The sequence below is a fragment of the Falco rusticolus genome, chromosome 8 (assembly GCF_015220075.1).
Source record: "Falco rusticolus isolate bFalRus1 chromosome 8, bFalRus1.pri, whole genome shotgun sequence".
NCBI classification, from domain to species: Eukaryota; Metazoa; Chordata; class Aves; order Falconiformes; family Falconidae; genus Falco; species Falco rusticolus.
The window spans coordinates 4138549-4165838 of NC_051194.1; the positions used below are offsets into that span (position 1 = coordinate 4138549).

General features: G+C 47.8%; 1 protein-coding gene across 4 annotated transcripts; it reads left to right on the forward strand.

Annotated features, from left to right (window-relative positions):
* SLC25A48 (solute carrier family 25 member 48) lies at positions 1-26943 on the forward strand. Of its 4 annotated transcripts, none has more exons than XM_037397915.1 (10): positions 1-401; positions 2278-2321; positions 6341-6412; positions 6967-7219; positions 8416-8664; positions 9906-10039; positions 24738-24782; positions 24887-24913; positions 25595-25723; positions 26701-26943. In XM_037397915.1, exons 1-10 carry the CDS (start codon positions 356-358, stop codon positions 26806-26808), a joined length of 1107 nt encoding a protein of 368 aa, XP_037253812.1. In that variant the 5' UTR covers positions 1-355; the 3' UTR covers positions 26809-26943. The 4 variants fall into 4 exon arrangements, with proteins under 4 accessions (XP_037253812.1, XP_037253816.1, XP_037253813.1 ...); XM_037397918.1 differs by lacking the exon at positions 1-401 and adding an exon at positions 737-1101; XM_037397919.1 differs by lacking the exons at positions 24738-24782; positions 24887-24913; positions 25595-25723; positions 26701-26943 and adding exons at positions 13116-13245; positions 13818-13914.
* Positions 26944-27290: the final 347 nt, after the last annotated feature.

Consider the following 27290-nt stretch of genomic DNA (forward strand, 5'->3'; position numbering starts at 1 on the left):
CCGGAGGGGCTGCGCGGCCGGAGGGCGCCGCTTCGTGCAGGACCCCTGCCCAGAGGGGAGCCCCGCTCGGTGGGGACCCCTGCCCGGAGGGTACCGCTTCTTGGCGGGACCCTCCGCCCGGAGGGATCCCCCTGCTCGGTGGGGACCCCCTGCCCGGAGGGGACCGCTTCGCAGAGAGACCCCCTGCCCGGAGGGGTTCCCCTGCCCGGAGGGATTCCCCAGCCCAGCGGGGACCCCCGCTCAGTGAGGACCCTCAGCCCGGAGGGGATCCCTGCCCGGTGGGGACCCCCAACACGGAGGGGATCGCTGCCCAGTGGGGACCCCCAGCCGGGCGGGACGGGCTCGGCAGCGCAGCATGGGCAGCCTCCAGCTGCAGGACTTCGCGGCGGGCTGGGTGGGCGGTAAGTGATGCTGTGGGCTCGGGGTGGGGGGGTGGGGGGCACAGGAACGTGCGTGGGAATTAAATCCCGCGTGTCACCTACGGTCTGTGCCCCCCGGCGTGTTCGTGTCAGCGGGTGCGCGCTTTGCTGCGGTTTGGCTCAGAAGTGCCGTTTACTCCGGTTTCCACGGGCGGGATACTTAAACTTTAAGTATCGGTACGCTTGATGCTGCTGCGCGCCCAGGGAAGTGGGGGCGGCTGCCAGAGCTCCCCCCACCTCCCACCCCCCCGGCCACAGCCCCCTCCGGCTCTCCCTCCCTCGCTCTCCCTCCCTCACTCTCCCGGCAGGAATCACCGCCGGGCTCGGAGGCGAGCAGGAGGGGCTCGCCGTAGCCACCGCGCGGTCCCCCGGCCACGCACCCCCCCGGGAGAGGCACCGCCTGGCTGTGACCCCGCCGTCCCGCTACAGGCTAGTGGCCAGGCAGGGGTATCGATCCGGTCTGCTGAGAATGCTGATTGCACACCCCGGCACAACAGCTAGCAGAAAGAAAAAGAAACGTGAGGATCCGTAGGGGGGCCGGTGATGTGGCTTACAGCTGGATGGGTGCCCGGGAGCGGCAGGACAGGGGGGCCACCGCAGCACCCACCGCAGACCCCAGGCTACCCCTCGCACCAGGCTGGGGAAGGGGCTGTGAGGTGACTGACGGGTCCTGGCCAGCCAGGTGAGGTTAATCGGTTAACTGACTCCCAAAAACCCCAGAACCTGTGCCAAAAGTGAGCAGCTGTTTTTTGGATCTCTGCAGCCTGCAGAGGCTGTGCAGCACGCAGGCACTCCTCTGCCCCACTGCCCCTCTTGCTGCACACCCCGCGGGTGGGACAGCGTGGCCCAGCGGGTGGCAGCCACCATCGTGGCGTCAGTGGCAGTGGCCAGTTTTCATGCATAGCGCTGGACCACAGGGGGTCTCAGGTTAAGGTCCAGGAGGAGAGGGGACATTTTATAATACATTTTTGAGTCAAGTCATAATGTGTTGACCAAGGACACGGTGCTCTTTTCAGTCCTAATTGACTACAAGTGAGAAATTTTATGTCACTTCTAAAGCACTTGGGGATACTGGTTTGCATGGAGACTTGCAGATGGAGCAGCAGCACAAATTACCCACCATCTCCACAAACACCCTAAAAACTGCCCGTGGTGTTTGCAGCAAACACACAAAACTGTATCTTGGCCACAGCACATGGGTTGCTCCTTCCTCCTGGAGAACGGGGAAAGCAAGCTGTGCTCTGCCCGGCCACAGGGCCTGCTGGCAGTGAGCGGCGTGGGTAGGTGGGCAGGATGGTAAGGGGGCACGGGCCAGTTTCTCCCAGAGAGCCATGGGGAATGAGGCTGGATGTAGAGATCAATACAGAGCAGGATCCTCTTTACCTGAATCATCCCTGACAGCTACCTATATAAAATGCTCTTAAAACACAAAAAGATGGGGGTTCACATGTCCCATCAGCAGTCAGCTCTAGGGCATCTCCATCTGAGCCAGGATAAAGCATTCCCTTGTAGCTAGCCTGAATCTCACCATTTTGAGGCTAAAACGTTGTATGGGCTTATAAGCATGCAATAGGGGTTGTTTGTGGACAGGACATACAAAGACAACACCTTCCTTCTTGCTCAGATGCCTTTGAGATGTAAAGTTGATGGAGTCCAGGAGGGTGTTCAAGGAAAAATGTGCAAATGTTTCTGCCCAGCTTTTACCTGTTGTTAGAGAAAGGGCGCTGTGGGGAGCATTGCTCTGGCTTGGCCCAGTACCACTGTTCCTGTGGAAATCTCTCCTCCTCCTCTACAAACCCATCGCTCCATCACAAAAGCTTCCTCAATGTTTTGTGTAATACTTTGCTGTCATCCCCAGGAGCTGCCAGCGTGGTCGTGGGCCACCCCTTGGACACAATCAAGGTAAACCACTTTGAACTGTGCTCTGATGTCACCACCCAAAACCCCACTGATGGGGAGGTGGCCTCTCTTTAGAGATGACGCTTCAAAAGACCTTCACCTCCCCCGTCACCCCAAGGGGGAATTTAGCCAGGGCAGAAATGTTTTCATAGACTTGCTTCCTCTCCAATGCTGATTTTGAATGCGAAACTAAAAGAACTGGCTGGTAACGTGCAAGTTCCTCTGGTGACGATTAATGCTGAAAATTAAACCTGGCCTTACTTAATGTGTGGTTTGCTGAACAGTTCTGCCAATGTTTTATTGAACTTTGCCACTGACAAGTTTTCAAAGGGCAATGGGGGAACTATATTTGTTTTGCTGCCGGTGCATTTTTGCTTGTTTTCCTAGTGTTGGCAGCGCTGCAAAGGTGGAGGGCTGAAGTTGTTATCCCAGGGCTATGAGATGCAGTATTTACTGTTCCTGCAAGACAATTCCTCAGAGGAAAGGATTTAGAGATGTAAGAAGATATTTGCTAGCATGACGCAGACAAGCCCATCACACACCAATACAGCCTGACCCAACCAAGTTGACTGTCGCTATTCATGCAGAGATAGAGGAAGACCCTGTACCTTTCACTTTTTGTACATTGGGGTGGGCATCTCTGCCCAGCTTTCACTGTTCCAGCTGCTCTGCCCGTGTGCTCTGATCTGCTTTGAGCCTGGTTGCTGGCATCAGGTAGGGCTGTCACATGAGGCAAACTCAAGAGCCAGCGGTCCTGTTTGCACCGGAGAGACCCTTGGAGGGTGATGGGGAGGAGGCAGGGTCAAGCGCAGTCCACACCACATCCCTTCCCCAGCCATCACAGCCACCCCCTTGCACACACCTGGCTCTCCTGGGATCAGGAGGGACCTGCCAGCCCTATCTTTCCTGAGCTGCTAAGGTGATACCAGCTGCAGAAGCACTGCTGTGTGAGGAGGGGTGCAGATCCCACACGGGAGGAATGGTCAGGATGGGAAGGGACCTCCGGAGCTCACCCCATCCCCCCCCGCTGCAGCAGCTCTCCTAGAGCAGGACCCACCACGTCCAGGTGGGTTTGAATGTCTCCAGAGAAGGAGACCCCCCCGCCTCGCTGGGCAGCCTGTGCCAGGGCTCCGTCACCCGCAGGGCAGGGAAGTTCTTCCTCACGTGGAGCTGGAACTTCTCGTGGTGCGGTTTGTGCCCGTTGCCCCTTGTCCTGTCGCTGGGCGCCACTGGAAAGAGCCCAGCCCCCTCCTCCTGGCACTCGCCCTGTAGATATTTGTAGCCATTGCTAAGGTCCCCTCTCAGCCTTCTCCTCTCCAGGCTGAACTCCCAGCTCTCCCAGCCCTTCCTCACCAGGGAGATGCTCCAGTCCCCCCATCATCTCCGTAGCCCTGCGCTGGCCCCTCTCCAGCAGCCCCCTGTCTCTCCTAAACTGGGGAGCCCAGCAGTGGATGCAGCACTCCAGCAGCCTCCCCAGGGCAGAGCAGAGGGGAGCATCACCTCCCTTGAGGCCAGGCTGCCTGCAGCACCCCGGCGATGGGCAGGGCACAGGCAGTGCAGGCAGGCTCTGCCCAGCTTGCCAAGGCAGTGCCCATCTCGGGCTGGCGGTCAGGGCACCGGTGCCAGTTTGGGGGAGTTTGGCAACAACTGAGAGAGGATCCTGCTGGGAAGCATCCAGTGTCTGGATGCCAAGAAAGACAGAGCCCATCCCTCAGTGCTTATAAAAACAACTGTCAGGGTGACCCCTCTGTTGTCCTTGGCTTTGGACGTTGCCTGGGAATACCAAGCAGGCAGACTTGTTCCCTTTCCAAATTTAGGGGAAGGGGAGAGTTTTTACACAGCACGAAGCCAGTAAAGGGGCAGCTCAGCGACATTCACAGCCCCCAGGGTATGGGGGTCCTTCCCCACCCGGAGGAGGAGGAGGCAGGGCTGAATATAAGGTGGGGTGGGTACAACGTACCCCCACCCCAGGTTCCCATCACACAGGCTTCCTCCTTCAGCTCCCCCCTTCCCAGCACTGCAGCTCCCCTCAAACCCAAGTGGCTGTTTCTATCAGGGCCTTGCAAAACTCTAAATAGCTTTACATTTACTCACTTTTCATCCTCCACATTGCATTTGTTTCCCCAGAACTTTCTTCAGTTTCTTGGTATCACCCAAGAGCCCTACCTAATCAAAACGTAACAAAAAGGAGAATTTTCCCAAGGAATATCCGTACTGGTATCAGTTGACTTTGACAGAGATGCCAGCAGGGATTTCAGCGCCGGGTGTTAACAGCTTAGCTAAGGGGCATGTGTGCGAGGAGTGGTTTGTGAGGACACTTAGTTGCCCTTAGTTACTCAAAACATGTATTAACCTGAGCCTCTAAATACCTGGTTACTGTGTAAAAGAAAAAAAAAACAACCCCATGGAGGCAAAATGGAAATGTCTGGGTTAAGCATTCAGAGGAAGCCAGGAGGGAATGCAGGGCTGTGTACCACGGTCACCCTGCCCTGGGCTGCTCGGGGTGCCACCAGCCTCCCCACCAGTCCCTCTGGCTCCGTTATCCCCGGTGTGAGTCATGGCACGCACGGCTCAGCACCCGCCGCCCGGGCCTGCCTGCCCTGCACAATGCATGCTGTGCGAGCCGTAGCCGGCATTGTCACGTACCAGCTTGTTTATATATATATAAATATATAAATATTCTGCTTTTGCTGCTGCCTTCTTGTGGTGCTCAGCGTGTGCAGGTGTCTTGCACCGAGAGCCCTGGGGTGAGCCTGGGCTTCGGTCCCTCCTGCTCCCCAGGGGGGTCCCACCACGGTGCCCCACCGGCCAGCCTCTTTGCAGGGCTCTGGGCCAAATGATTGTGCCATTCAACCTGCTATTTGCTGTCTAAAAGCTCTCCTTAGGCACCAGCTCTGGAGGACACACACTCTTACGGGCTTTAAATTCCCAAATAAAATTCCTGCTTCACTCAGGGTTGAGCCATGGGAGGGGTCTGGGCACTGTCCCTCCAGTGCAGGTTGGCATTGTCCCTCCAGGCTTCATCTTCCCTGCTAGCAGCCCTGCTGATGAATATGATCAGATATGCTGATCCCATTCCCGAAAAACATCCCTGATAGAGCATGTGTGCGTGTTTTCCTATAAAAAATGGGCTCTGCCCTCAGCCTAAAGTAGTTGCTGAAGCCTCAGGTCCTGCGAAGCCAACAGCATTCCCATTTCCTCACACACCTCTAAGCCCAAAAATGCATCCCTTGTTAGGATGGTTTTAGTGCAAACTTGTGAGCAGCTTGAATGGAAGATAATCTAAATATATATGGGTATATATATATCTGTGTAGGTATATAAATGTGAGAGGGGGAGAGTATGTTGTGGCACACAGGCTTTGTCGTGATTTACGTGCCATTTCTTACAGCTCTTATAGGCATTTTGTGGAAGGCACGTAATCATTGCTGTCCAGAACCAAAATGTCTGTGTTGGAAATGATGTAAAAATGTATTTTCGGGTGAAACATGGAGAATTTCTGAGATGAAGCTGAGTTACATTGGCTCCATTTAGTATTTCTATATCTTAAAATCCACCTTGGATCAGAAGGGCTCTGGGAGCCTCCCAGGGGAAGTCTCCTCTCCATCCTTCATAACACATCCCAACCTCCGCTGAGAGCCCCCACGATGTGAAGGAGACCACGTCACTCTCCAATTTCTACCTAAATCAGGATCTTGCCAATGACAGCACCACACACCAGCAGTCTGCTGTGACGCTCTGCCGGGCCAGGGTGGCTGCTCTGGACTCCAGAGCAATTTGACAGTCATTGATTCCAGATGTTGCAGAAAGCTTCACGGACCCCTCTGAGGTCTCGTTTAGCCCTGCTTCTGGCAAAGCTCAAGGCGGGTGGATGCACATGTATCTTATTTTATTGCTCTGTTTTCTTTACAACCGAGGAAGGATTTGCTCTTAAAGCAAAGTACACATTGTTTACATAGCATGAGCTTTCATTGGGCTGGAAGCATGGGATTTTAATCACATTTTATGAATATCTTTTGCAGACTCGTTTGCAAGCTGGACACGGATATGGAAATACACTCAACTGTGTTCTCACTGTGTACAGAAATGAGTCTGTAAGTACTTTGTCTTACTTAAAACGTGCTGGTAGAAAATGTAAATAGATAAACAGATGAATACATAAAGCAATTATACAAAATCACTGTTGACACCATCAGCTATGTAATGACCAATTAAGATGGTGCAATTGAGCCTGCAAATCTGTACAGCCTTCTCTTGCTTAACTCTAAGGTAACTCATGGTTACTCCTATAGGGAAAAGACTGATCCCTGGCCTGGAATGATAAACGTCTCCACAGTGGCTCTTCTGCCTGTATCTGCTGGCAAAGCTCTGCTGGAGGTATTTTACTGACTTCAGTGATGCCAGGACAGAAGCTGTCCATAAGAGGACTTTTACGTGGGTTCCTGTGCTTTCAGCATACCCTGTGTTCTGCAAAATCTTTACAGGTCTTAGCAATATGAATTAATTTTCGTTTGCTCAGCATGTGCAAATGGCTGGTTCCAGAAAACATCTGCTACTTGGATTTGCATTTCTGGCCCAATAGACAAGCTGAGGTTGACGCTGCTCAGTCCCCTTCACTCTCTTAGCTCTGGTCCCTTTTCCTGGGCAGGTGGCTGGCTTCTTCAGAGGCATGTCCTTCCCACTGGCCAGCATCGCCGTCTACAGCTCCGTGGTGTTCGGTGTCTTCAGCAACACGCAACGGCTCCTCAGCCAGCTCCGCCACGGGGACCCGGCCCACGCACCGGCACTCACCGATGTGGCCGTTGCCAGCGTGGTGGCAGGGTTCGTCTCTGTGGGCATCGGCACTCCTGTGGACCTGGTAAAGATAAGGCTACAGATGCAAACGCAGCCATACAGCAAAGGTAGGAAGCAAGAGTTTCTTTTTCCTTTCTCTGCCAGTCCTCAGTGTTTACTGAGAGCTTTAGGATGGCTTTGCTTCAAGGTTCGTCTCTCTGCTGCCGTGTGCCACCACAATTCAGCTGAAAATGCTTCCTTCTGCCTCAGGATGGACCCCATCCTGCTCAGCTCAAGGGGAGGCTTTTTATCAATGACATTGATCAGATCTCTGCGGTGCATTGGGATCTGTAACAAACACAGGGGCAGGTCTGCTCAGGATCAGGAGCCACGGGTGCCACCTCCCCATGCGGCCATGGGGCAGGAACAGCCGAGTCCCTGGGGAGTCCCACGGAGATCCCACCAGCAGCTCCAGCTGTAATGCCAGCTCCCCATCTGCTGCACACTCAGTCCCACATATATTTGCCCATAAACCTGCTCTGTTCAAAAGCAAAAATTTCACATGTATGTTTAAAACCCGCTGGCTGTTTGGGGCAGGGTAACCCAGACGCAGGCACGTTGGGTCAGGAGGAGGCACTGGCAGGATGGCAGTGGGCAGCCATAACCTCTCCAGAAGCTGCAGGCAGGAGCTGCTTCTGCTGGAGACGGCGGCTGAACTGCACTGCTGGCACTGCCGGCGGCCGGCGGGCAGCAAACCCCACCGGAGCACATGCACAGCCGAAGGGAGGCACGGCACAGCTTCAGAGCTGAGCAGCTTGGATTCAGCAGTTCAGCACCTTTCTCATGATTACACTTGTGGTGTTTAACTGTTAAATCGTGATTTATTTTTTTTATTGCTTTGATAAAATAATATGATGTCTATTTTTAAAGGCCTTCATGCAGCTTAGCAGCCTAAGGCCCTTTCCAAAACAAACTTGGTCTACACGGGAAAGGCCAGGCTCTGAAGATGTCAAGGTTTTCGAAGATGCAGCTTGGCACCAGACGTGGTTAAAATCCATGAAAAATCAGGCACATAGCCTTAAACCCATTTGGAAATCTCACTGGGCACATGCCTATTGGGAGGCATCTAAGGAAAATCTGTCCGGATGTATCTAAACATCTTTTAAAAACAGAGCAAGTTTTCTTCCTGAAAATCTTTTTTTTTCCCATGCTACATGTTGACCCCTCCGAAGGAAAACTAATGGCAGCAATTTCTGTTCAATGGTGATGGGCTTTCAAGGAGTTCTGTAGCAATATATTATAATGATTGTATCTTTTTTTGCAGCAAACGTTAACCCAAAGCCCACAGTTCCGGGATTTCCTGTGTACCGAGGCCCAATTCACTGTTTTAGGACAGTCCTACAGAAAGAGGGGATAGCAGGAATATACCGAGGCATGGGAGCTATGCTTCTGAGGGATGTTCCTGGGTACTGCCTCTATTTCATCCCTTACACATTTTTCTGTGACTGGATTACCCCTGATGGATGCATTTCCCCTAATCCCTCCTCCGTCTGGCTGGCAGGGGGTGTAGCAGGTAAGCACCTTTTTTCCCCACAACACTGGCAAACCAAGGAAGGTTCCCAGGGCAGATTACAGGGGTGGCTTGGGGGCCACCGCATCCTCCTGGTCACCAGGAGAGGAGATGGGGCTGAACAACCTTCCTCCCCCAGGGCCAGGTCCCCTGGCACCACGCCTGCGCTTTATGATTTGACAAACTTTATGGATCGTGTTATCAGACCTTCATCAGGCTCAACGTCAGCGAGAAGGAAAACAGCCAGCACCTTCATCTCCCTGGATGTCTCACGGCAGCCTGCATATCGCATTGCCAGGGATATATGGCAGCCAAGATGCCTCCAGAAGAGAACTTCAACCTGTTGGCTGCCCACCAGGAGGGTGTGCACCCAACCTGCACACACCAGAAGCAGAGCTGACTGTTACTGATCTTCTTTTTTTCCTGTGTACACAAAGCAAGGCTGGCATGTGCGTCCCCCGCCACGCTTACGTGTCCGGGGTCTCCCCTGCACCCGCTCCCCATTTCTTGGCCATTTCTAAATTGCAGACCCCTAAATGCCAGTTAGTCCTTAGCTCAGGTAATGATTACAAAATGCCCTCTCTGTTTCTTCTGCAAATAAACAGAGCCCTGACCCACCTGGACAGCTTCTTTAGTATGCCCCAACACCCAGGTAGGTCCAAACAAACTCTGGTCTGTCCAGCTGGGCCAGGTGTTGTGGTTGCACACTGACCTCCCCAGAGAGGCAAAACATCCCACCCAGCTGCAGGCTAATCAGTGCAAATAGGCAGCTGCTTTAAAGGGACAACGATGCATCTCAGCGGTTTGGAGCTTAATCCTGGTTGCATGAGGTGGACCTGCCTCTTGTATTCCCAGCTCAAACTTTGCTTTTCAACGGTATTGTCTGAGGCCTTCATTTTTTCTGAAACTGCCCCAAGCAGCAGCTCCCTGCAGCTTGGGCTTCTCCCATGGCATGTCCATGTCCACCAGAAGCACGGCAGAAGAAGTATTTGCATCTGGGGGAGCACCTCCTGGGCTGCCCGCATTTGATTACCAGCATCACCCCCAAAATCTCAATGCTTCTTCCAGAAACAGGGAACTTTGCTCCCAGAAATACCCTTCCTGTGCCTGGGCAGGGTGAATGCCCTGAAAGGAAAATCCCATGGATATGATGTGGTAGATGAGAGGTGAATTTCTGAGTTCACTGACCTTCGGCCGAAGAAATATAGAGAAGAAATAGTTCAAATACCTCTGCATTTTTCTAGGAGTCATTTCCTGGGGGACTGCTACTCCAATGGATGTTGTGAAAAGTCGACTTCAGGCAGATGGAGTTTATTTAAACAAGTACAAAGGGACCCTTGACTGTATCTTGCAGAGCTACCAGAACGAGGGCTTAAAAGTAAGTGATATTTGAAGTAAAATCTGGGTATTAGGCATTTAATTTTCAATTGGAAAATACAATGGCTGTTACAAACCTGTCTGCAGCATTGAGAGACAGCTAAAACCAGTTACTGCTAAATTATAATAATGACAGTAGGTAATTACAGTGCAAATTCTTTCTAAAACATAATAGAGTAGTAATGTGCCTTACAGCAATGAGAAAAGGAATGACTGGGGGTCATGGTCTGATGGTGTAATTAAAATAATGCTTCATGTCAGTGCATTTAATTGTGAATATGATCTGTCTCATGAATCAGAGGTAGAAAATCTTGCCTTTGTGATTGCTTCTACAAAACACAGAGGTCAAATGCTTCCCATTGGCACTGAAGTCAATGGGAATGATTGCAGTGGAACCGTGCTGGCACCCTGGCTCCGTTTGGTTGCCTTGGGCAATGCTTTGGTAGAACTGATGCTGTGCTTTGCACTGCCCACCCTCATTTTGCACCAAAGTACAGCTGATTGAAAATATTCTTAAATCAGACCTACCTTGTTTTCAAATGTGAAGGAGGGCTGTGTGCCAAAATGACCTTATCTCCTTTTCCTGGTTTTGTCTATTAGGATCATAAAAGATGTTTGTTCTACCTGCAAACTTTGCCTCAGTTAAATGTGAATGGCAGAGACCCAGGGTTTGCAGCTTTATTGCATTGCCAGTGCACGGTTAGGAGAAGCAACGCCTTCTGATGTTAAACCAAATCTGTATTTCAGTTGCCATCCAAACATCATGCAGGCTCTAGCTCCAAAGTGTTTTCACATTTTGAGGGAAAAGTAACAAGTTACAAAAAGAAAAATAACCTGCAAAATCACAAGTTGGTGTGATTTAAATATTTGCCAACATGCTGCTGTGTTATGCCAGCCATCCCAGAACCTGCAGCCTGGATCAGTTTTTGCCATTGAGTGAAGCAAGTCACATTTCTATGAGGCAGAGGCAGCAGGAGGGATGCGCAGGGCCGTGCTCGGAGGGTCCCCGGAGGGTCAGGGTGCACGAGGCTCCGCAGGCTGCCTGCTCTGTGTGCTCGCTTTGGCGTGCAGTTTCACTGGAGGCATAGTGTGGCTGAAAAGGGAATTCCTGTGTGTTTTCCCTTCTCTCTCCATCCTCATCCTTACGCCCTACCCTCCTTGTCCTGCTTGAATATTAACAACTAGTTCAGGCACTTATATTTTGTGGTTGAGGTCTGAGCTGCTTGCAGTATTTCCGCTATTATGCCTGGCACCCGGACCAAAGCTGGCAATTTGACTGAGTAATAGTTGATGATAAGACTGGACCCTTCTCTCGTAAGGAAAATCTTTTTGGATGTTGGGAGACACACAACTGATAAATGGCAGAACCAGGTCTGGATGTTTTTATTCTGGGACAAAGGAACAGCATTTGCAGTGCTGGAAGTAACTGCTTGATGTACATTAAAAAAATGTAAATATAGCCCTCTTCTTTCTCCATGGTCAGGTGCGTTCATTCTGATGAGAAAAACTTACACCTCTGGGCTTTTCTTCATAAAACTTCATTATTTAATTTGGCACTCTCTTGTTACTTTATGGATACTGCAAAATCTGAATTTCCTCCCAGAAAATTCTATCTTCCCTTACAAAATAAACACCCCAATAAATCAAGTAATATCCTAAATATCCCAATTTTGCAATTTCATGTTGCAAACTTGGATGCAAACTCCATCCCAAACTATGCGAACATATTTCGATTCTGTCTCATGTAAGTTAGCATCCTGCACTGGATCTATTGGATACAAGATCTGGTGGTGTTTAGCAGAGCTCAATATTTCAGGGGAAATGCTGGTTAGACAACTAAATCTAGATGGGCTTCTGGTCCTGGAGCTGAGATTTTTCCATTCTTTCTCACAGCAGCTGTGGGAGCTTTGCCTTTGTGAAGCCTAGAAGGGGGCTTGCTTTGCTGATGTTTTCATGTCTATTCTGAACTTCTGGTGTTTAGACGAGTGACCATGGTGATTAGCCTGGGTGGTTAACGGAGTGTTTTGTGAGAAACAGGCCACCAGAGATAGTCCCCGCAACCATCACTTTATAAATAGGCTCAGCTCAGAGTGAGGGGTTTCTGCTCACCCCCTTGCACGTACCAGGCAACAGTGTTTGGAGTGAGGAGGGGGGTCAACATGAGACAAGCCAACGCCAGGAGCGACAAGGGCCCCTCTCCGCTTTCCAGAAACCACTTTACTGTTCAAGCACTTAAAAGCAGCAGGGTCTTTTGCTCTTGTAAGTGCCAGCATATTTTTGAAAAATATATATTGAGCAGAATGAGGAAGCCCGACTGCAGATATTCATTATCTTAATGAAAGAAAATGCTGGGATATGTATGAGCCCCAAAGCTTGACCTTAGGAACCCAATGTGAAAATACGAGCTGCTATTGACTATTTTTCCCAAAGCAGGTGGTGAGAGCTAGTTCTCAGCAAGGTACGGAGTAAGTCTAGTTTCCTTTTGATAGAGAAATTCTTTCTATCCTCAAAGCTGAAGCCTGCAAAACAGTCCATGTGGCACAGTGCCCACATCGGCTGGGCTGGCCCGCAGGACACCACTCCCTCTCTGCATCCCAAATGTCTTCTGTGCCCATGGACCCAGCCCTGGGAGGCAGAGCATTTGCTGCGTGAAAGCAACAGTCTTCTTGTTGTACCCTGGGGTTTGCGTGATCCCCACATGCTTATGTATGCAAAGGGAAGGAGGGACCGTAGCTGGGTAGGACAACATTGGAAGACATTGTAGGTCTCTTGCTTTCTGCTCTACACCAGTGGCATGAGGCTATTTTTTTCCCCTGTACCTCTTGTAGCCCTTGCTGGCAGATACGGATAGGGTCCATAAGGAGCACGGAGCACAATGACACCAAACCAGTGACTTTTGCCATCACATTTCCATTCTCCAGTGCAGACTTCAGCAAAGACCGGCAGTGAGAGCTATCGTCTGAGCAAACCAAAATTTGGTTCTTCAGAATCCCACTATGACTTCATTCAATGTTTTCTTCTTCTTCTTAAAATAGCCCGTATATTCCTATGCTCTAACCTTTCTCCATCCCCAACAGGTCTTTTTTAGGGGCATCACGATCAATGCAGTGCGAGGATTCCCAGTGAGTTCAGCCATGTTTCTTGGCTATGAACTTTCCCTCAAAGCAATGAAAAGAGACCAAACTGAGACCAATCCTTAACTTCCAGGTCAGCGCATAAAGACCCTCTAGCTTTTTTAAAATTAGAGAATTAATCTTTGAATCAAATGGAGTTGCAATTGTATAGATCCTCTGAAAGTCAGGTAACTTACATGGGTATCTACCTCTGAATAGTTGAACACTTCACATTTGGGTCTGTGGGATTTGGAGCAGACAATAGATGTGCCGATGGATTTTCGTTTCATTCCAGATCTCCTGGAATTTCACTGCAATCTGTTCTGGTTGTTGTGATTGTTTTGATTAGTATGAATCAGAAAAGAAAATCTGAAAGAATACTCTCTAACATTTTATAAGCTTTGAAATATCTCACTAAAATCCCTGCACGGTATCCTTTCCTCCCCTGATCCATCCACAAAGACCTGAAATTAAGCCCTTTCCAAGTGCCTTGACTATCAGCTCACAGTTTTACTCTTTCCCTCGTAAACCTAGGGGTGCATAAAGGAGCAGCATTAAAAATATTTCATTAAAGGAACTTTTTTAGCAGTTAAATACTCAAGATTATTCTTGGCAGTCTGCTGTTTTCTGTAGTACTTCATAAACCTCCTTCTTTCTTATTTCAAGTGTTACCAAGAAGACCTGAAAGTCTCCTACTTCCCTGAGCCAGATGAGCAGTGTGGTGTGGGCGAGGGCTCAGCTGCACTGACCGATGCCGCCCGTCCTGCACCTACAGCATCTGCTTTCTCTTCTGCCACGGACTTAGTCCCTGGAGGACTCTGACAACCGCACCAGCTCAATCAAATCCAAAGACCATTTTCTTATCATATCTGTCACTCTGTTGTGTAAGAGCACTTTAGTAGTCCCCATGGAGGTGTTGGGCTTTTTCACTGACGACCTTCTTCCCATTGAGCCAAGAGAACAACTCATTTCCCTTACCCACACAAGTGACATCCCCAAATCCAGCCCACCTGACATTGGCCGAGGGAGCAGCTTTTGTACAACACTGTGTATAATGCTCATCTTTTTGTAAGCAAGGAAGGATGTGGGTGCACAGGTGCTTTTTGCGTTGCAGGATCTGGAGTCCCACCAAATCCTAGCTTGCTTTCAGGATCAAAGAAATGCATGACTCCACCTGTATGAATGGATACTTGTGTTTTACATCACAGAACCCTCCAGTTTGCCACAATTTAACACTCTGTCATGAAAAATTGCAAAGGGCTTCATCTTCAATTTGTCATCCAAGGTATAAATTACATTGGGGAACAGAGGGATGTTAAATTTAGAGACTAAGCTGCTCTTTTTCTTCAGAAAACAATAAACCCAGTCCACATTTCACATAGATGGCTGCCTGTTAATTTACCGAACTCGCCTTGTGTGGCCCTCCAGGGACCTGTTAGAGGTATTTTGTTAGACCTTCTGATCTCCCTGACATGACAGTCCAGCTTGCCAACTACCAAATCCTGCTGGCATCACTTTGCAGCCTTGAGACACCATCACCAAAGGGAGTCTTTTTAAGGGATGCAGAGTTTATCCCAAACTATTCTCTAAAATACACAGGCCAGCTTCAGACCTCCAGCTCTTTGCTGCAATCCCACTGAGACAACTGGGGCAGACCCAGGTCTCTCTTTGGTCTACCTCAGCCTTTCAATTATTCCAAGATCTTTTGCATCATGGTTATTTCTGTTTATGTTGTTAAATATCTAAATGCTTTATTTTCTAAGCATGGAGCTTATGATGCCAAAAACCAAGAACACCCAGCTGTGCTGGGATGAGAAGACTCTGGTGGCACTGGTAGGAAAGGCTGAGGGGTAACAGCCTCACGAAGACTCTGGTGGCACTGGTAGGAAAGGCTGAGGGGTAACAGCCTCACATGCAGAGGGACATGCGGCATGGGGAATAGTCTGCGACAACACTGTCCTCTGGGAAAAGGATGGTTCCCCTCAACCTTCCTTGGGAGAAGAGCTCTGGGAAAAAAGCCCAGCAATGGAAACTTCAGCAGATGACCTCAATAAATGTTTCTGAGGACAACCTGGAGCAGCTGAGAAGCTTTCCTCCATTAAAAGGAGGAGAAGGAAAAAGAAACTCCTGTATCCTCTTCCCTGGATGAATGGAGGAATCAGCAACAAGACTTGAGGACCTCAGCAGAAAGTGCCTAAATCTCGGGTCTGGAGCAGTACTCAGAAGTGGGGTCCCCAACCTTGGGCTCCTCTTCACTGGGGCCTGAATTAAAACCAGAAATGTGGCTTCCCCCAGAACTGGCCTTAAAAAGTGGGAGAAACAGCTGGCATTGCTTCATCTCAGGACTTGCAGGCAAGGAGGCTCACAGTACCTTTGAGCTTGGCACAAGCACAGAGAACTGGTTTTGATAAACATTACGGATAAAATTGATGAGCCTTCACACAAGTATTTGTTGCTGGCTGTATTTAAGGATTCATCCTTTCCATGCTACCTATTTTAATGCATATACGTAAAACATGTTCTTTAGATGCATAATATCCTGTGTCTCCAGGGGTAATACTAGGGGAGAATGTTTTTTCAGTGCAAATAAATAGTGTTGCTTATCTGCCTGCATTATATAAAATGGACCATGAATTAACTGATGAGATTTGCAACAAGCTGTGCATCTGAATGATCCTGCCCTCGTGGTGCCCAGGTTTGGTCTGATCAGTGTCCCGCTGGGTGTAAAGCCCTGAGACCCATGTTGGAGTGGGTGATTCTTTTTGATCTTCTTCATCCAATTATGCTGAGGATTTGCTTGGACAAAACTCTTTGGCAACATACACCTGCCAGAAGGAGCTGTCAGGGAGAGCTGTGGACTACCTGGTGTAGAAAGGAAGCAAGAGGGCAGGAAGGTTTTAATATAAAAACATGAAAAGCAAGTGAGACGTGACTAAAAAGCTTTGGCCACATGATGGCATCCTCGTCTGTGGCAGAGCATGGCCCTTGCCCCTGGCTGGAGCTGCCAGGCAATCTCCTGTCTTGCTCCATTCAGCCTCAAGTCCAGGTTTGCTGCAGACCAGCACAAGCTCCCTGCCCCGCGCAGCCCCATGCTGTGCAGCGTGCAGGGATTTTGGGGTGACCCTGCCCTGCCAATGGCTTCCTGAGCCTGGCAGCGTGGGATGCAAGCCCTGGATGCGCTGGTTCATGAGTGCCTCACCCTGTTAGCATCCATAGACAAACCACCAGCGAGGCAAAGCAACACCAAGGCTGGACCAGGAGGGTTTTGAAGGTGGCAGCAGCCCTGGTCCCCGTGCAGGAGGTCGGGCTGACTCTGGGTCAGGCACAGCAGGACTGGGACAAGCAGCTTTTGAGGCACAGCACTGTGGTACGGTTGTACCCATCGCTGTGATTGATCTTGGCACATGGAGCCCAATAAATAATTCAGTCTTGCTTTTGAAGTAGTGCGCGTGTGGCTGTGTCACCAAGGAAAGAATCCAGGTGTGGGGCTGGGTGACACCACAGAGGGTCAGCCCCATGTCTTGAAGATGAGGGATGGCAATTACAATTTATCCACACAAGAGACTTGACAGGTCTACGTCTTGTGAATGATTTTCTTTATCATACATCAAATGCATTAATTTGTAGAGATAATATTATCTGTAGAGGAATTGCAGAGAAATAAAGGCAGGTTAATTAAAATTGATAATATACAGCTGTGGGCTGGCTTCAGGGGCGGTGGGTTGGCTGACGTGGATAATGTGCAGCTGTGGCTGGTTCCTGCTAAGTAGTTAAATAGCTCTAAGGGGTATGGAAGAGCAGTACTGGGTGAAGAGGGACCTGGAAGAAGCAGAGAGCATGCCCTGGATGTAGAAGAGACAAGGAGACGATGCAGCAGAGGCAAGAAGCAGGGTGGAAACCTTATGGGGGATTGGTGGCTGTGCTGGGGCAAGGTGTGCTAATTACTTATTGAAGTTAACCTGGTATGTGGTGGTAAAAGCCTTGTTGCAGCCTATTAGTTTGTTTGTGCTGTGACAATTGTCCATTGATAAAAATTAGGATCTCTAAGGAATTCTTTTCAGGGACCTGGTGATGGGAGCTTAAAACAGTGCCTTATCTGGCAGGCAAACAGCCAAACATACAGTTGATTCATATCCCTCATATGGGGCACTGATTACATATGTTGGTGATTTTTGTCCCTGAATTACACAAAAGAAAAATCCCCCTTGTCAACAGAATTTAAGATACAGACCTGCTCCTCTGTCCATGGTGTGGCTGTCAGTGGCACATTTCCCAGCACCATGCACGCTGCAGTGGGAGAAGCCCACTTGATAGCTTGTTCATAGATGGTCAGAGCCCCACATTTCTAAGATAAATGCAGTAAATCCAGACACTGGTAAAAAACAAGAAGGGAGACCAGAAGGATGAGGGATCCCTACTCCTATGCTTTTCTTGCCTGGAATATGAAAGCATACTCAGACCTGTGATGCCTCAAATAAGTCTGTAATTACCTGACTTTCGTGTCGCTGGGTGTTCCAGCTCTTGCAACACCCCATATTACTTAATGAGATGATTCTGGCTGTGTAGCTGTTTTTCCCAGTTTATACACTATGTAGTGCTGTGGAAGGAAAAACAGGTAGCAGCAGCTCACTTCCCCATTTGGAGAGGGGGGAAAAAAACCAAACCAAAACAACAAAAAAAACCCCCAAAACCAAACAGGAACCAATGTCTCGGTGAAAAGCTGTTTTTCTGGAAAGGACCCCTGACCTAGGGGAAGGTCTTTGGTGCTGGGAGAAGCTTCATGATGTCCATGGAAGGTGAGATGAGAGCAGGCTGGGGCTGCCCTCCAGTCAGGGGCAAGGATGGGGCCACCTCCCCTCCCTGTTTCTGTATCCCCGCTGCTGCTGGGCACCTGCATTGTCCCTGAGTCCTTCTCCCAGGCAGGCTGCAGCTGACATCCCCTGCAGGAACTTGTCCCCAGTGTTTTTAGTGCCTGCTGAAGCCCTCCCTGCCTGTGATGGCTCTGAGCCAGGCTGAGATTTTCTCATGCCTTGGGATTCCCTGTCTTGTGCGTCCACGCCTCAGGCGAAGGCGAAATCACAGTCCCATCTCAGTTTCTCTTTCTCGGTTGTACTCTGAGAGGAGTAGGTGACATCTTTGCAGGCATTCAGATATATTAGATCTCCTTGGTTCATCTGAAGTTCTGTGTTTTGTTGTAGAGATTGTTACAGTAGAGATTTCCCTCCTAGACATTGCATTCAGGTAAGCCAAGAAGGCCAATGCCTGTCTTGTGCCTGGGAAGAGAAAGGTAAAATGCAGAGTCAGAGGAAATGGTGAGATCCAAGGAGACAAGGGGGAAGAAGTTCAAGTAGCTAAATTGAATATAAACTGCACAAGAGCAGCTTCCTTCTCTGAAGCCAACTTGCTCCTTTAAATGCTCCTAATAGTGGTGCATAGGCTGGTCACCGCCAACTTGGGTAAGCAGTATGTAAAGCATCCTTCCAGAGATGGGCTCTGAAAGCAATTAAACCTTGCAGTGAGGGGAAATTTAAGTAGTTACACTGACTTCCAAAGCAGTTTTCCTAAACTGTAGATCCTGTTACAGCTTCAGAATCAGACACCAGTGGAACCACCCACCTGTTAAGAGCCATGCATGCAGCAGGAGTGTCTTTTTAAGGGGTTGTCAGAGGTCCCATATGAGGTTAATGAGATATAAAATGCTGGATACATCAAGAAATCCCTTCTTATTATAAGTGAAATACTAAGGCTACTGGACTGTAGAACACCAACTGTCTGAAAAGAATATGAAGGTCCTTTTGAGTGATGGAGAAAGCAATGGTTATCCTTGGGTCACAAGGAGAAACAGCTGGAAAAACAAGAACCTTACAAGTGGGGAAGCATAGGCTGAGACTGGCCTGCCACCAACACCCGGTGCTTCCAGACTGGCACCTCCGCGGTGCTGGCTGTAAAACACACCAGGACTTACACAGCTCATCTTCATGGGCTGGACCAGCTCGTGGTCTGCTCCCCCCTGTTTCAAAACGTTTTAGCACTAACTTAGCCTACTTTGCACATAGTACAGAAAATCCTGCCAACCCTTATGGAAGAGAGCCAGCCTATTCTTACTCATGCAGCTAGGTATGAATTAATATCCGTGCTAATTTCATGATGAAACTGTGATTGCCGTGTTTCAACCAAGCAGTCTGCAGATGGTTTTTCAGCATGAAAAGCAAGCTGCAATGCAGGTCTGGCTGGTGGAGGACTCTAACGCAGCCATGGAGTGAATGCCTAGTGCTGTCTGTCTGTCCTGCATCTTCAGCCCTCCTCTACATGCTGCACTGAGGAAATCCAGCACCCAGGATCATCTCACAGTGGGACAAGCAAGGAAGGGTGAGTGGACTTATGATCTGAGAACTCTGCAGTGTTTCTCTTTCATGGTGTGAAAGCAGTCAGGCCCACAAAAGAGGATGCTGAATTGACAGCAATGGCATCAGGAAAACCTTAAAATAAAAGAGAACTGGTGATCTTTGTGGACAATTCCTCTTTCTTCTGCTTACTTCTGGAGACTGTTGGTTGTGACATACAATACATGCAACACCCAGGATGGCTGGCATGTTCTGTCAGGGCTTTTTGCTTTTAGATGCCTCGGCTCTTGCTAAATATCATTGCAACCTGGAAAGCTTGGCTTCCCTGCTAGAAAACCCAGGAAATCTCTGGTGACTGTACTATTGCATGAAACAAGGGTGACTCGCAGCTCTGAAGGTCCCTCTCAGGTGTGCTGCCCCATTTCACGGTTCCTGAGCACTGCTAGTTTTGCTTAGTTATTGTAAATGGTTTCAAATTAATTACATTTTTAATGGAAGTAAGGGGAGCTCCATTACCTACAGAAGCTAATGCGAGTCCTGAGCGTGTCCCACGGTTCATCTGCTAGGGCAGAGCAGAGCATGCGGCTGTCAGGAGGTGCCGCTGCCCTCTCCCAGCTGGCATGCGAAATGCTTCCCGAGTTCATCTGGATTTTACACATTTCTGTCACAGGCAATCTTGCTATTACTATGCTGTGGTTGACCCTTTTGCGGAGGAATTAGAATGACCCTATTTTCCTTTATTTCTGCACTAGTGTACTAGGTCTGGCTGAGCCCCATAGCAGCCCTCACAGGGCTGTGCTTGGATCGGTAGCTAGAAAGGTGGTGATAGCACACCAGTGCTCTGGCTGGTGCTGAGTAGTGCTCGCACAGCATCACGGCTGTCCCTCCAACCTTCCCCTGCCTCCCCAGGCTGGACGTGGGCAAGATCTTGGGAGGGGACACAGAACTGAAGCCCTGCTTCCCAGGAAGCAGCCAAACATTGCCTGCTGATGGGAAGTAGAGAATAACATCTTTTGTTTTCCTTCGCTTCCATGTCCACAACTTTTGCTATTGCTTTGTTAAACTGCATTTATCTTGACCCACGCGTTGTATTTTTTTTTTATCTTATTCCCTCCCACCCCCCACCCCCCCCCATTCTGCTGAGGAGGGGAGAGATAGAGCAGCTTGGTGAGCACCTGGCATCCAGCTAAGGTCAACCCACCACAACTGGCATATATCTTCTTAATCTAAAAGGAAAAAAAAAATACTCCAAGCCATGTTATCTCTGGAAAATGAAACTCATCAATAGCATCTCTTCATTTGTGGTCTTTGCGAGCTCTTACATCTTGGTCAACATATAGAGCGAATGTACAACAAGCTGATACATTATCTTGGTGTTTTTCTTCTACAGGGAATCTTTTTTTTTCCTACATTAAAAAACCCCAAACTGTACAGAGTTTCTTGGAAACACTACAGTGGGATGCAAATTCTCTCATGAGAACTCAGAAGACCTGGAGGTTTACTGCTTACCAGGTTAAAATACCAATCTGGAAATTGGATGTTTGCACAGCATTTTCAGCTGATCAACCCACCATCAAAATAGGTGCATTAAAAGACAATATATACCGAAGTATTTATACGTAAACCAAAAATGTACAGGACATTAGATGAGGATTTTCAAAGGAGCCAGAGGGAACTGCCTGTAAGGGATCACAGAAGTATATTGGGAGTTTTGTGTGTTCGCCTTTTCCAAATACCTGTTCTGGGCTGGAATCTTACAACTCCATCACTCAAAAGGTGTGACCCCAAACCAGGCACCCCTGGCTGGTGTGCTGCCCTGGCGCTGGCAGTGTCCCTGGCTGATGGAGCTCTCTGCCCCCTTCCTTACCCTGCTCATCCTTTAGTCTGTAGCAAAGTGATGTGAAGTACGGGGATATAAGATTTGCTGATGTATGGTTCTGCCCCAGGCTGACCACAGCGAGTTGCCCTGCTCAGGTTTCCCAGTGGCAGTGTAGGGGATATTTCTATGGGCTATTGCACTCACTACCTTTGAGCATTGGGACCTTTATTACAAATCCTGGGTTTCAGTTCTTCATTTTCTTTTTTTTTTTTATTATTTTATTTTTCCAGCCAGAAAACTTATAAGGGAACAAAAAGCCTCAGAAAGACCAGACATAGCATTGGTGGCACCCCACTGGTCTTTTAAGGCTTGTGGGTTTGCCACCTGGGAGAGAAGTGGACTCACGCAGTCACCTTTCTACCTACTGCAATTTGGCTACTGAATTTGTTACAAATATTTTTCACGTTTTTTGAGCCAAGGTTGAAAAACCAGTGCTTCCTTCCTACTCTATTTTGGCCTGTGTTTCTAAAAGAGAGATTAAAGAGAGGAACAGAGGGAGATCAGATACCTGGACATGAGGAGAGAAGATAAACTGGTGATTGTATTTCACACACGTATGACAACATACTTGTGAAAATACATTGCCACAGCTGGTCATCAAAATGAAGACTTTTAAAATATCAAAACTAAATGTTTAATGATTATATAAAAGAGATGGTCTTTTTGCTGGGATGGCAGCAAATACTAATTTCCTCTAAATGCTGGAATTGAGCCTAAACTCTCCAAAGAGAAGCCGTAACCGGTGCCACTCACTTCTGTGCCTGATCCACTGCTACTCATGGCAAGTTATTTCTCTGCCAATTTCACTTCTGGTGGTTTCTGATTCACTGTAAATTGAATACAGCTTCTCTAGTGGACCTACTTGCCCTGGAGCAACAACAGCATGAGATGGATCTCACTGAGCAATCAAATAGAAATTGGAAGATGTAGAGATAGTGCTGGCACTGCTGTGAGGCGGAACCACGGGCTCAGGGAGCAGCTCTGGAAGCTCTGCCATTCTGATTTTCAACTAATAACAAAAATACAGATCTTGTCCTTTTGGGCTATAGGCATGGGAAGTTGTTACCTAATCTGCTCACTGTCCAGTGAACATAATTAAGTCTCATATATGGAAAGGTCCTGATTATATATCCTGCATACAATTTACGCCCCAATTGTTTTCACTTAACGAGCATGGCAGATGCATTGAGACATCATTCCTTAGGTGAAGAGGCCCTAGAGACCCTGCTAAGTAGATCAGATTTTGTAAAATCCTTGCAAAGACAGAGCGTAGCAGTTACTGGCCAAAACAGGATTTCTAATGAACATATTTTCCTTAAAACCAAGAAGCAGTAGAAACTCCTGCATGTCATGAAGAGCCCCTTGCCCCACTCTCCCCATGGCTTGTTATCATATTCCTCACACAACCCTGGCTAAATCAAAGATGCTTGTGAATTCTTTCCTTTTAAATCGTGTAAAATCATTTTTTCAACCATCTGAGAAACCAAGTGTCCCACAAATGTTACACATAGTTTACTTCCTTCAGGGATTTATGTTTCAATCTAATTGTTCTAGCTCTTGCTGCGGGGCTTTACTGGCTGAAGAAATAGAGAGCAGCACACCCATTGCTTTGCTTGAGCAAAAAGCTGTTTCCTCAAGGACGACATACCCATCACAGAAGTCTCTTCATTGCTTTTCACAGAATCGCAGGCTGTCGATCACAAATCAATGATTTTAGCCCTTCTCTAACCAGCCAGTACCTTGAAAGATGACACTGCCTGGCTCGTGTGCCATCCATCCCCATGACACACATTTGTGCATCTGTTGATCTTAACGTAGCCTGCTGCCAGCTTTAACGTGCCAAGGGAGGGTCTCTGGCTTTTCTAGGTATTCCCTGGGGCACGTGTGAAAGCTGTAGCTGCCTAATGGGATGCATATTTCCCACACTAAATTACGTGAGGACAACTTCAAATAAAAGGCAGGGAGCATCCACCCCAACCCAGAGCTGGTGCTGCAAGGAGGCAGCAAGGCAGGAGCAGCAGGCAGGTCCTCCTCCGCTCCCCTTGGCGTGCAGGCAGCCGAGCCGCGCTCCGCCAGATGAACCCCTTGCCGGTAGGCAAATGCTAGGGAAAAAACAGCCAATTGCAATCCAATGTTTTCTCTTTCCAGGACAGTTTCCAGAGGGATTACACTCATCCTCTAGCCAGAGTGACCAGCAGAAGGCTCAAGCTTTTGGAGAAGATCTTTGGGGTGTAGCAGGATTTAAGGCATAGCAGGAGGAAAGCTTAAAAGTCAACACTGGGGACCTAAAAGAAATCTGAAGGGCTACCACTTGCTCTGCCAAGGTGTGCAACTCTGAAAAAGGAAACTTCTGTGGCCAGAGAAAGCTCTAGTGGACGTTCAACATAAATTGGAGACTCCATGTTAGAGAATTTCTGAGTTAATACCATTTTGGTCACTTTTTTTGCATCCACTCCTTTCTGCTTAGAAGGGAATGGGTGGGATGCGACATCGCAGGCAGTGTTTGCACTCTGAAGGCCCGACCCTTATCTGCACACTGGTGTACTTGCACTTGGCCGAGGTGGGATCACAGTCCTTGACTGTGTCCCGAGTCCTTGATTGCTCTCCAAAGGCAGCAGCTGTATGTAATTCAGCATAACAGCTTCTACAGGCACCACTCCACAACTCTGTCTGGCTGCTCAACAGACCCCTGCGGTGTTACCAACTTTCTTTGAGAAAGGTCCTGCTTTGAATCCACGGGGAAGCCAGCTTGCAGCCTGTCACTCTGTTTTCTCAAGAACTTTGGCAATGCTGAACATTCTTGTGTTTTTGCTTTCATGGAACTATAATTTACATAAGCACAGGAGACAAAACCCACATCTGAAAAAAAAAAAGCTTTCGTAGATTTTTAACTATTGTTTCCTGCCGGTGTGTGATATCATAATGTTCAAATTAATCACTTCTGAGGAGCAGTTGTGAATTTCCGCAGTGCTAAAGAAAGTCACGGCAGTAGGTGACTCAATTCCACATTTGTTTTCTCTAAAATGCTGTCCAAGCTAGTGGGTGGGCACTTGGTATCAGTTTTATAATTGGGTTTTTCCATATTAGAATGGGAATTTTGTGAAGACTCTATTAAAAGGAGTGTTCTCCTATTCTTCTGTCACCCATCAGACTGAGTTGCACATGAATGCCAGCATGCTGTCATCCATACTCTTCTCTTGTTTGCTGCTCTCTGTGCAAGCACAGAATTGCAGTGTCCGTGAAATTATCCGGTATACAAAACGTCTGCTCGTAAGTCGCTGTTTAGCACCTTCATTCTGTAAAAATGCGTGCTTGTAAAGTAGATTATAATAAATACTGATGTCTCGCTTCTTATTCTTTCAGGAGGGAAGTTCCGTAAGTTGCCCATGTAGGGAGACAGCTGCCAGTGTGAGTACATCGCTTTTGAGAATATCATGAAACTAAACAAAAACGTACTTGTGTGTTGAATGCCAGCAGGGCTGCATTTTAACGCTCACTCTTCTCATTTTCAGTCATGTTCGTGTCTTCCCATCGCTGAGGTAAGTATTTTTTTAACTATTGTAGGTGTTAAAGAAGTCTGGGATTTAGTGAGTTTAAGTTTGTTCACTTTGTTCCTTGTGTAACTTTTGCTTTTGGTTATGAGGAAAAATTTAATCACTAGTAGCACCAAAACTGAGCCTGGTGAATAGTGGTGGGGAGGGAAGCAGAAGTCCTCCCATTATCAGTGCAATCAGAACCAAGCCAGAGTCAGGCAAGAGTCCTGTGTGGACTTGACTTACAAATCAAAAGATACAGGCTCTCACTTTGACAATCTTTGCCAGACCTTGTTTGATGGTTCGGTGCCTAACAACTGACTGAACCTGGGCCAGAGGTGGTGTCAGGCCTCGGACGCTTAGCTCTAGGTGTTTCCAACACTATTTCATTCTTTAAAGCCTCCTCAGATAGAGTAAAACCCAGCATTAGCCGAAACTATACTTCAAAAAGGTTACTTTCACAGTTTGAGGTTTTCTGAGAGCTGTGACAGGTGTTTCTTACACCATACATGATGATTTGGTGTTTTACAGCCACCCCACCCCCACCTCCCCAAAGTTTTGAATAGACGCCAGATATGTTACATTTAATTGTGCCATGCTGCCATGTTTAGCAATACTTATTTCTTCTTCCTGAAGATAAACACCAAATGAATTCTAACTTTTTCTAATGCCTCCTTGGTTTAACAGTCTGGCCATGAATTGGCATGCTTTGTGGAAGGAACCGAACACATGCTGAAAAACAACGTATCTTCAAGTGCAGTAATTGCAAGACTTAATCTAACCTTTCAGACTCAGCTGGACAGAAAATTCTGTGAAGTAAGACTACATTTCTCTAGATCCTTTACCTTTTACAAAAGAAAGGATTTTTTTTGTGATTTAAACATTTGTAGCCAAGTGTTAGATTAATTTCAAATGTGTTTTAAATTCTCACCTCATGCAGGAGGCAGGTATGATAGCTGCAACATGCAGGAGGCGATGGAAAGCCATGAAAACTGGCACAGGATGCAGGGAGATGGGTTCTGCCCCACTGGGCCCTTTCCCTTCTCCAGCTGCATGAGGACCTTTAAACATAGATCTCTGGGAGAGGAGCTTTATTTAAATTACCTTTTTATTCTCCTTTCTCAAAATGTGTTTCTATACTAAATAGTAATGATATAAAACCAGAGAGCAGATGTGCAGAAGCTGCATGGCTGGGAACAGGCAGGCAGAGGCATCCTTCTCCTCTGGAGCATTAATCCTACCTAAGCTGCAGTTTCTTCAAGGATGCTTGGATAGAAATACTGCTGCGACCTGCAGCATCTTCAGACTTGTGGTGATGCTCAGGAAGAGTCCTGGATCCCCAGATGCAGGGAAATAGCCTTTATTTACATATGAGCAAAACTGCTGTCTAATTCAATGAGACACAGAAGATACTAACGTTGCAGTGTCTCAAGCTCCTTTCAACTACTTCAATCTTGCAAGGGGGAATATTGTCGGAATGGCATCGCAACACCAAGCAGACCCATTGCCCTAGTCCTACCCAGCTTCTTAAATTGCTGTTTGCCCTATCTTCTGAGTTGAAACCATCTAGTTTAAATTACTTCAGCTATAACCATATGACATTCCACCTGTCACCTTCTTAGTCACCATGAAAAGCCACTCTTACACTCACTGATCAAAAAACAGTTCTTTAGGAACTGGTTTTGAAATCCTTGCTTGCCTCCAGAGAATGTATATTTTATCTGCTTCAAGTAAATCCTTTATTTTTCACAAAATCTTTGGTAACCTGATCTTTGTTCTTGCTTCTATCACAGAGCCTGGCGCGCGGGAATCAATGCCAGTACAAGACCAAGGGAAATGTGAAGGAGTTTTTGAATAAAATCCTGACAACCTATCAAGAAATCAATAAATCTAGAGCTTAAAAAAAATATAAAAAACCCAAAATTCTTTTATAAGAAGGGGGAGCAGAAATGTTATTTATTGTATTTATTGTCCACCTGAAATATAAAAGATAGAAATAACAACTGCTAAACCAATAAAGCCATAATTAACCTGAACACCAAAAGTATTCAAGAATCATAACTTTATATGTTTTGTACTTGGTGAAAGGTTTGAACATCCTGTTATCATACCAGCAGATGTCTAAATGCTTCTGCAAAGCTCTGCTACAACAATTTCACTCACATGAGATGCTGCAGCAAAATGCACACTCTGCCCACTATGGTAGCCCCAGGAATATTTGTGGACTTGAGATTCAAACAGAAATTCTGGGTTTTCTTCCTGCATATTTGTTTTTTTTTTAATAATATCTGCACACCATGAATAACTCACTTAGCTTCTTTCTTGCAAGGTTGCAGATTTTCCTGCCCATAGCCTTGTTTGTTTTTTCTCTTCTAAATAGTCA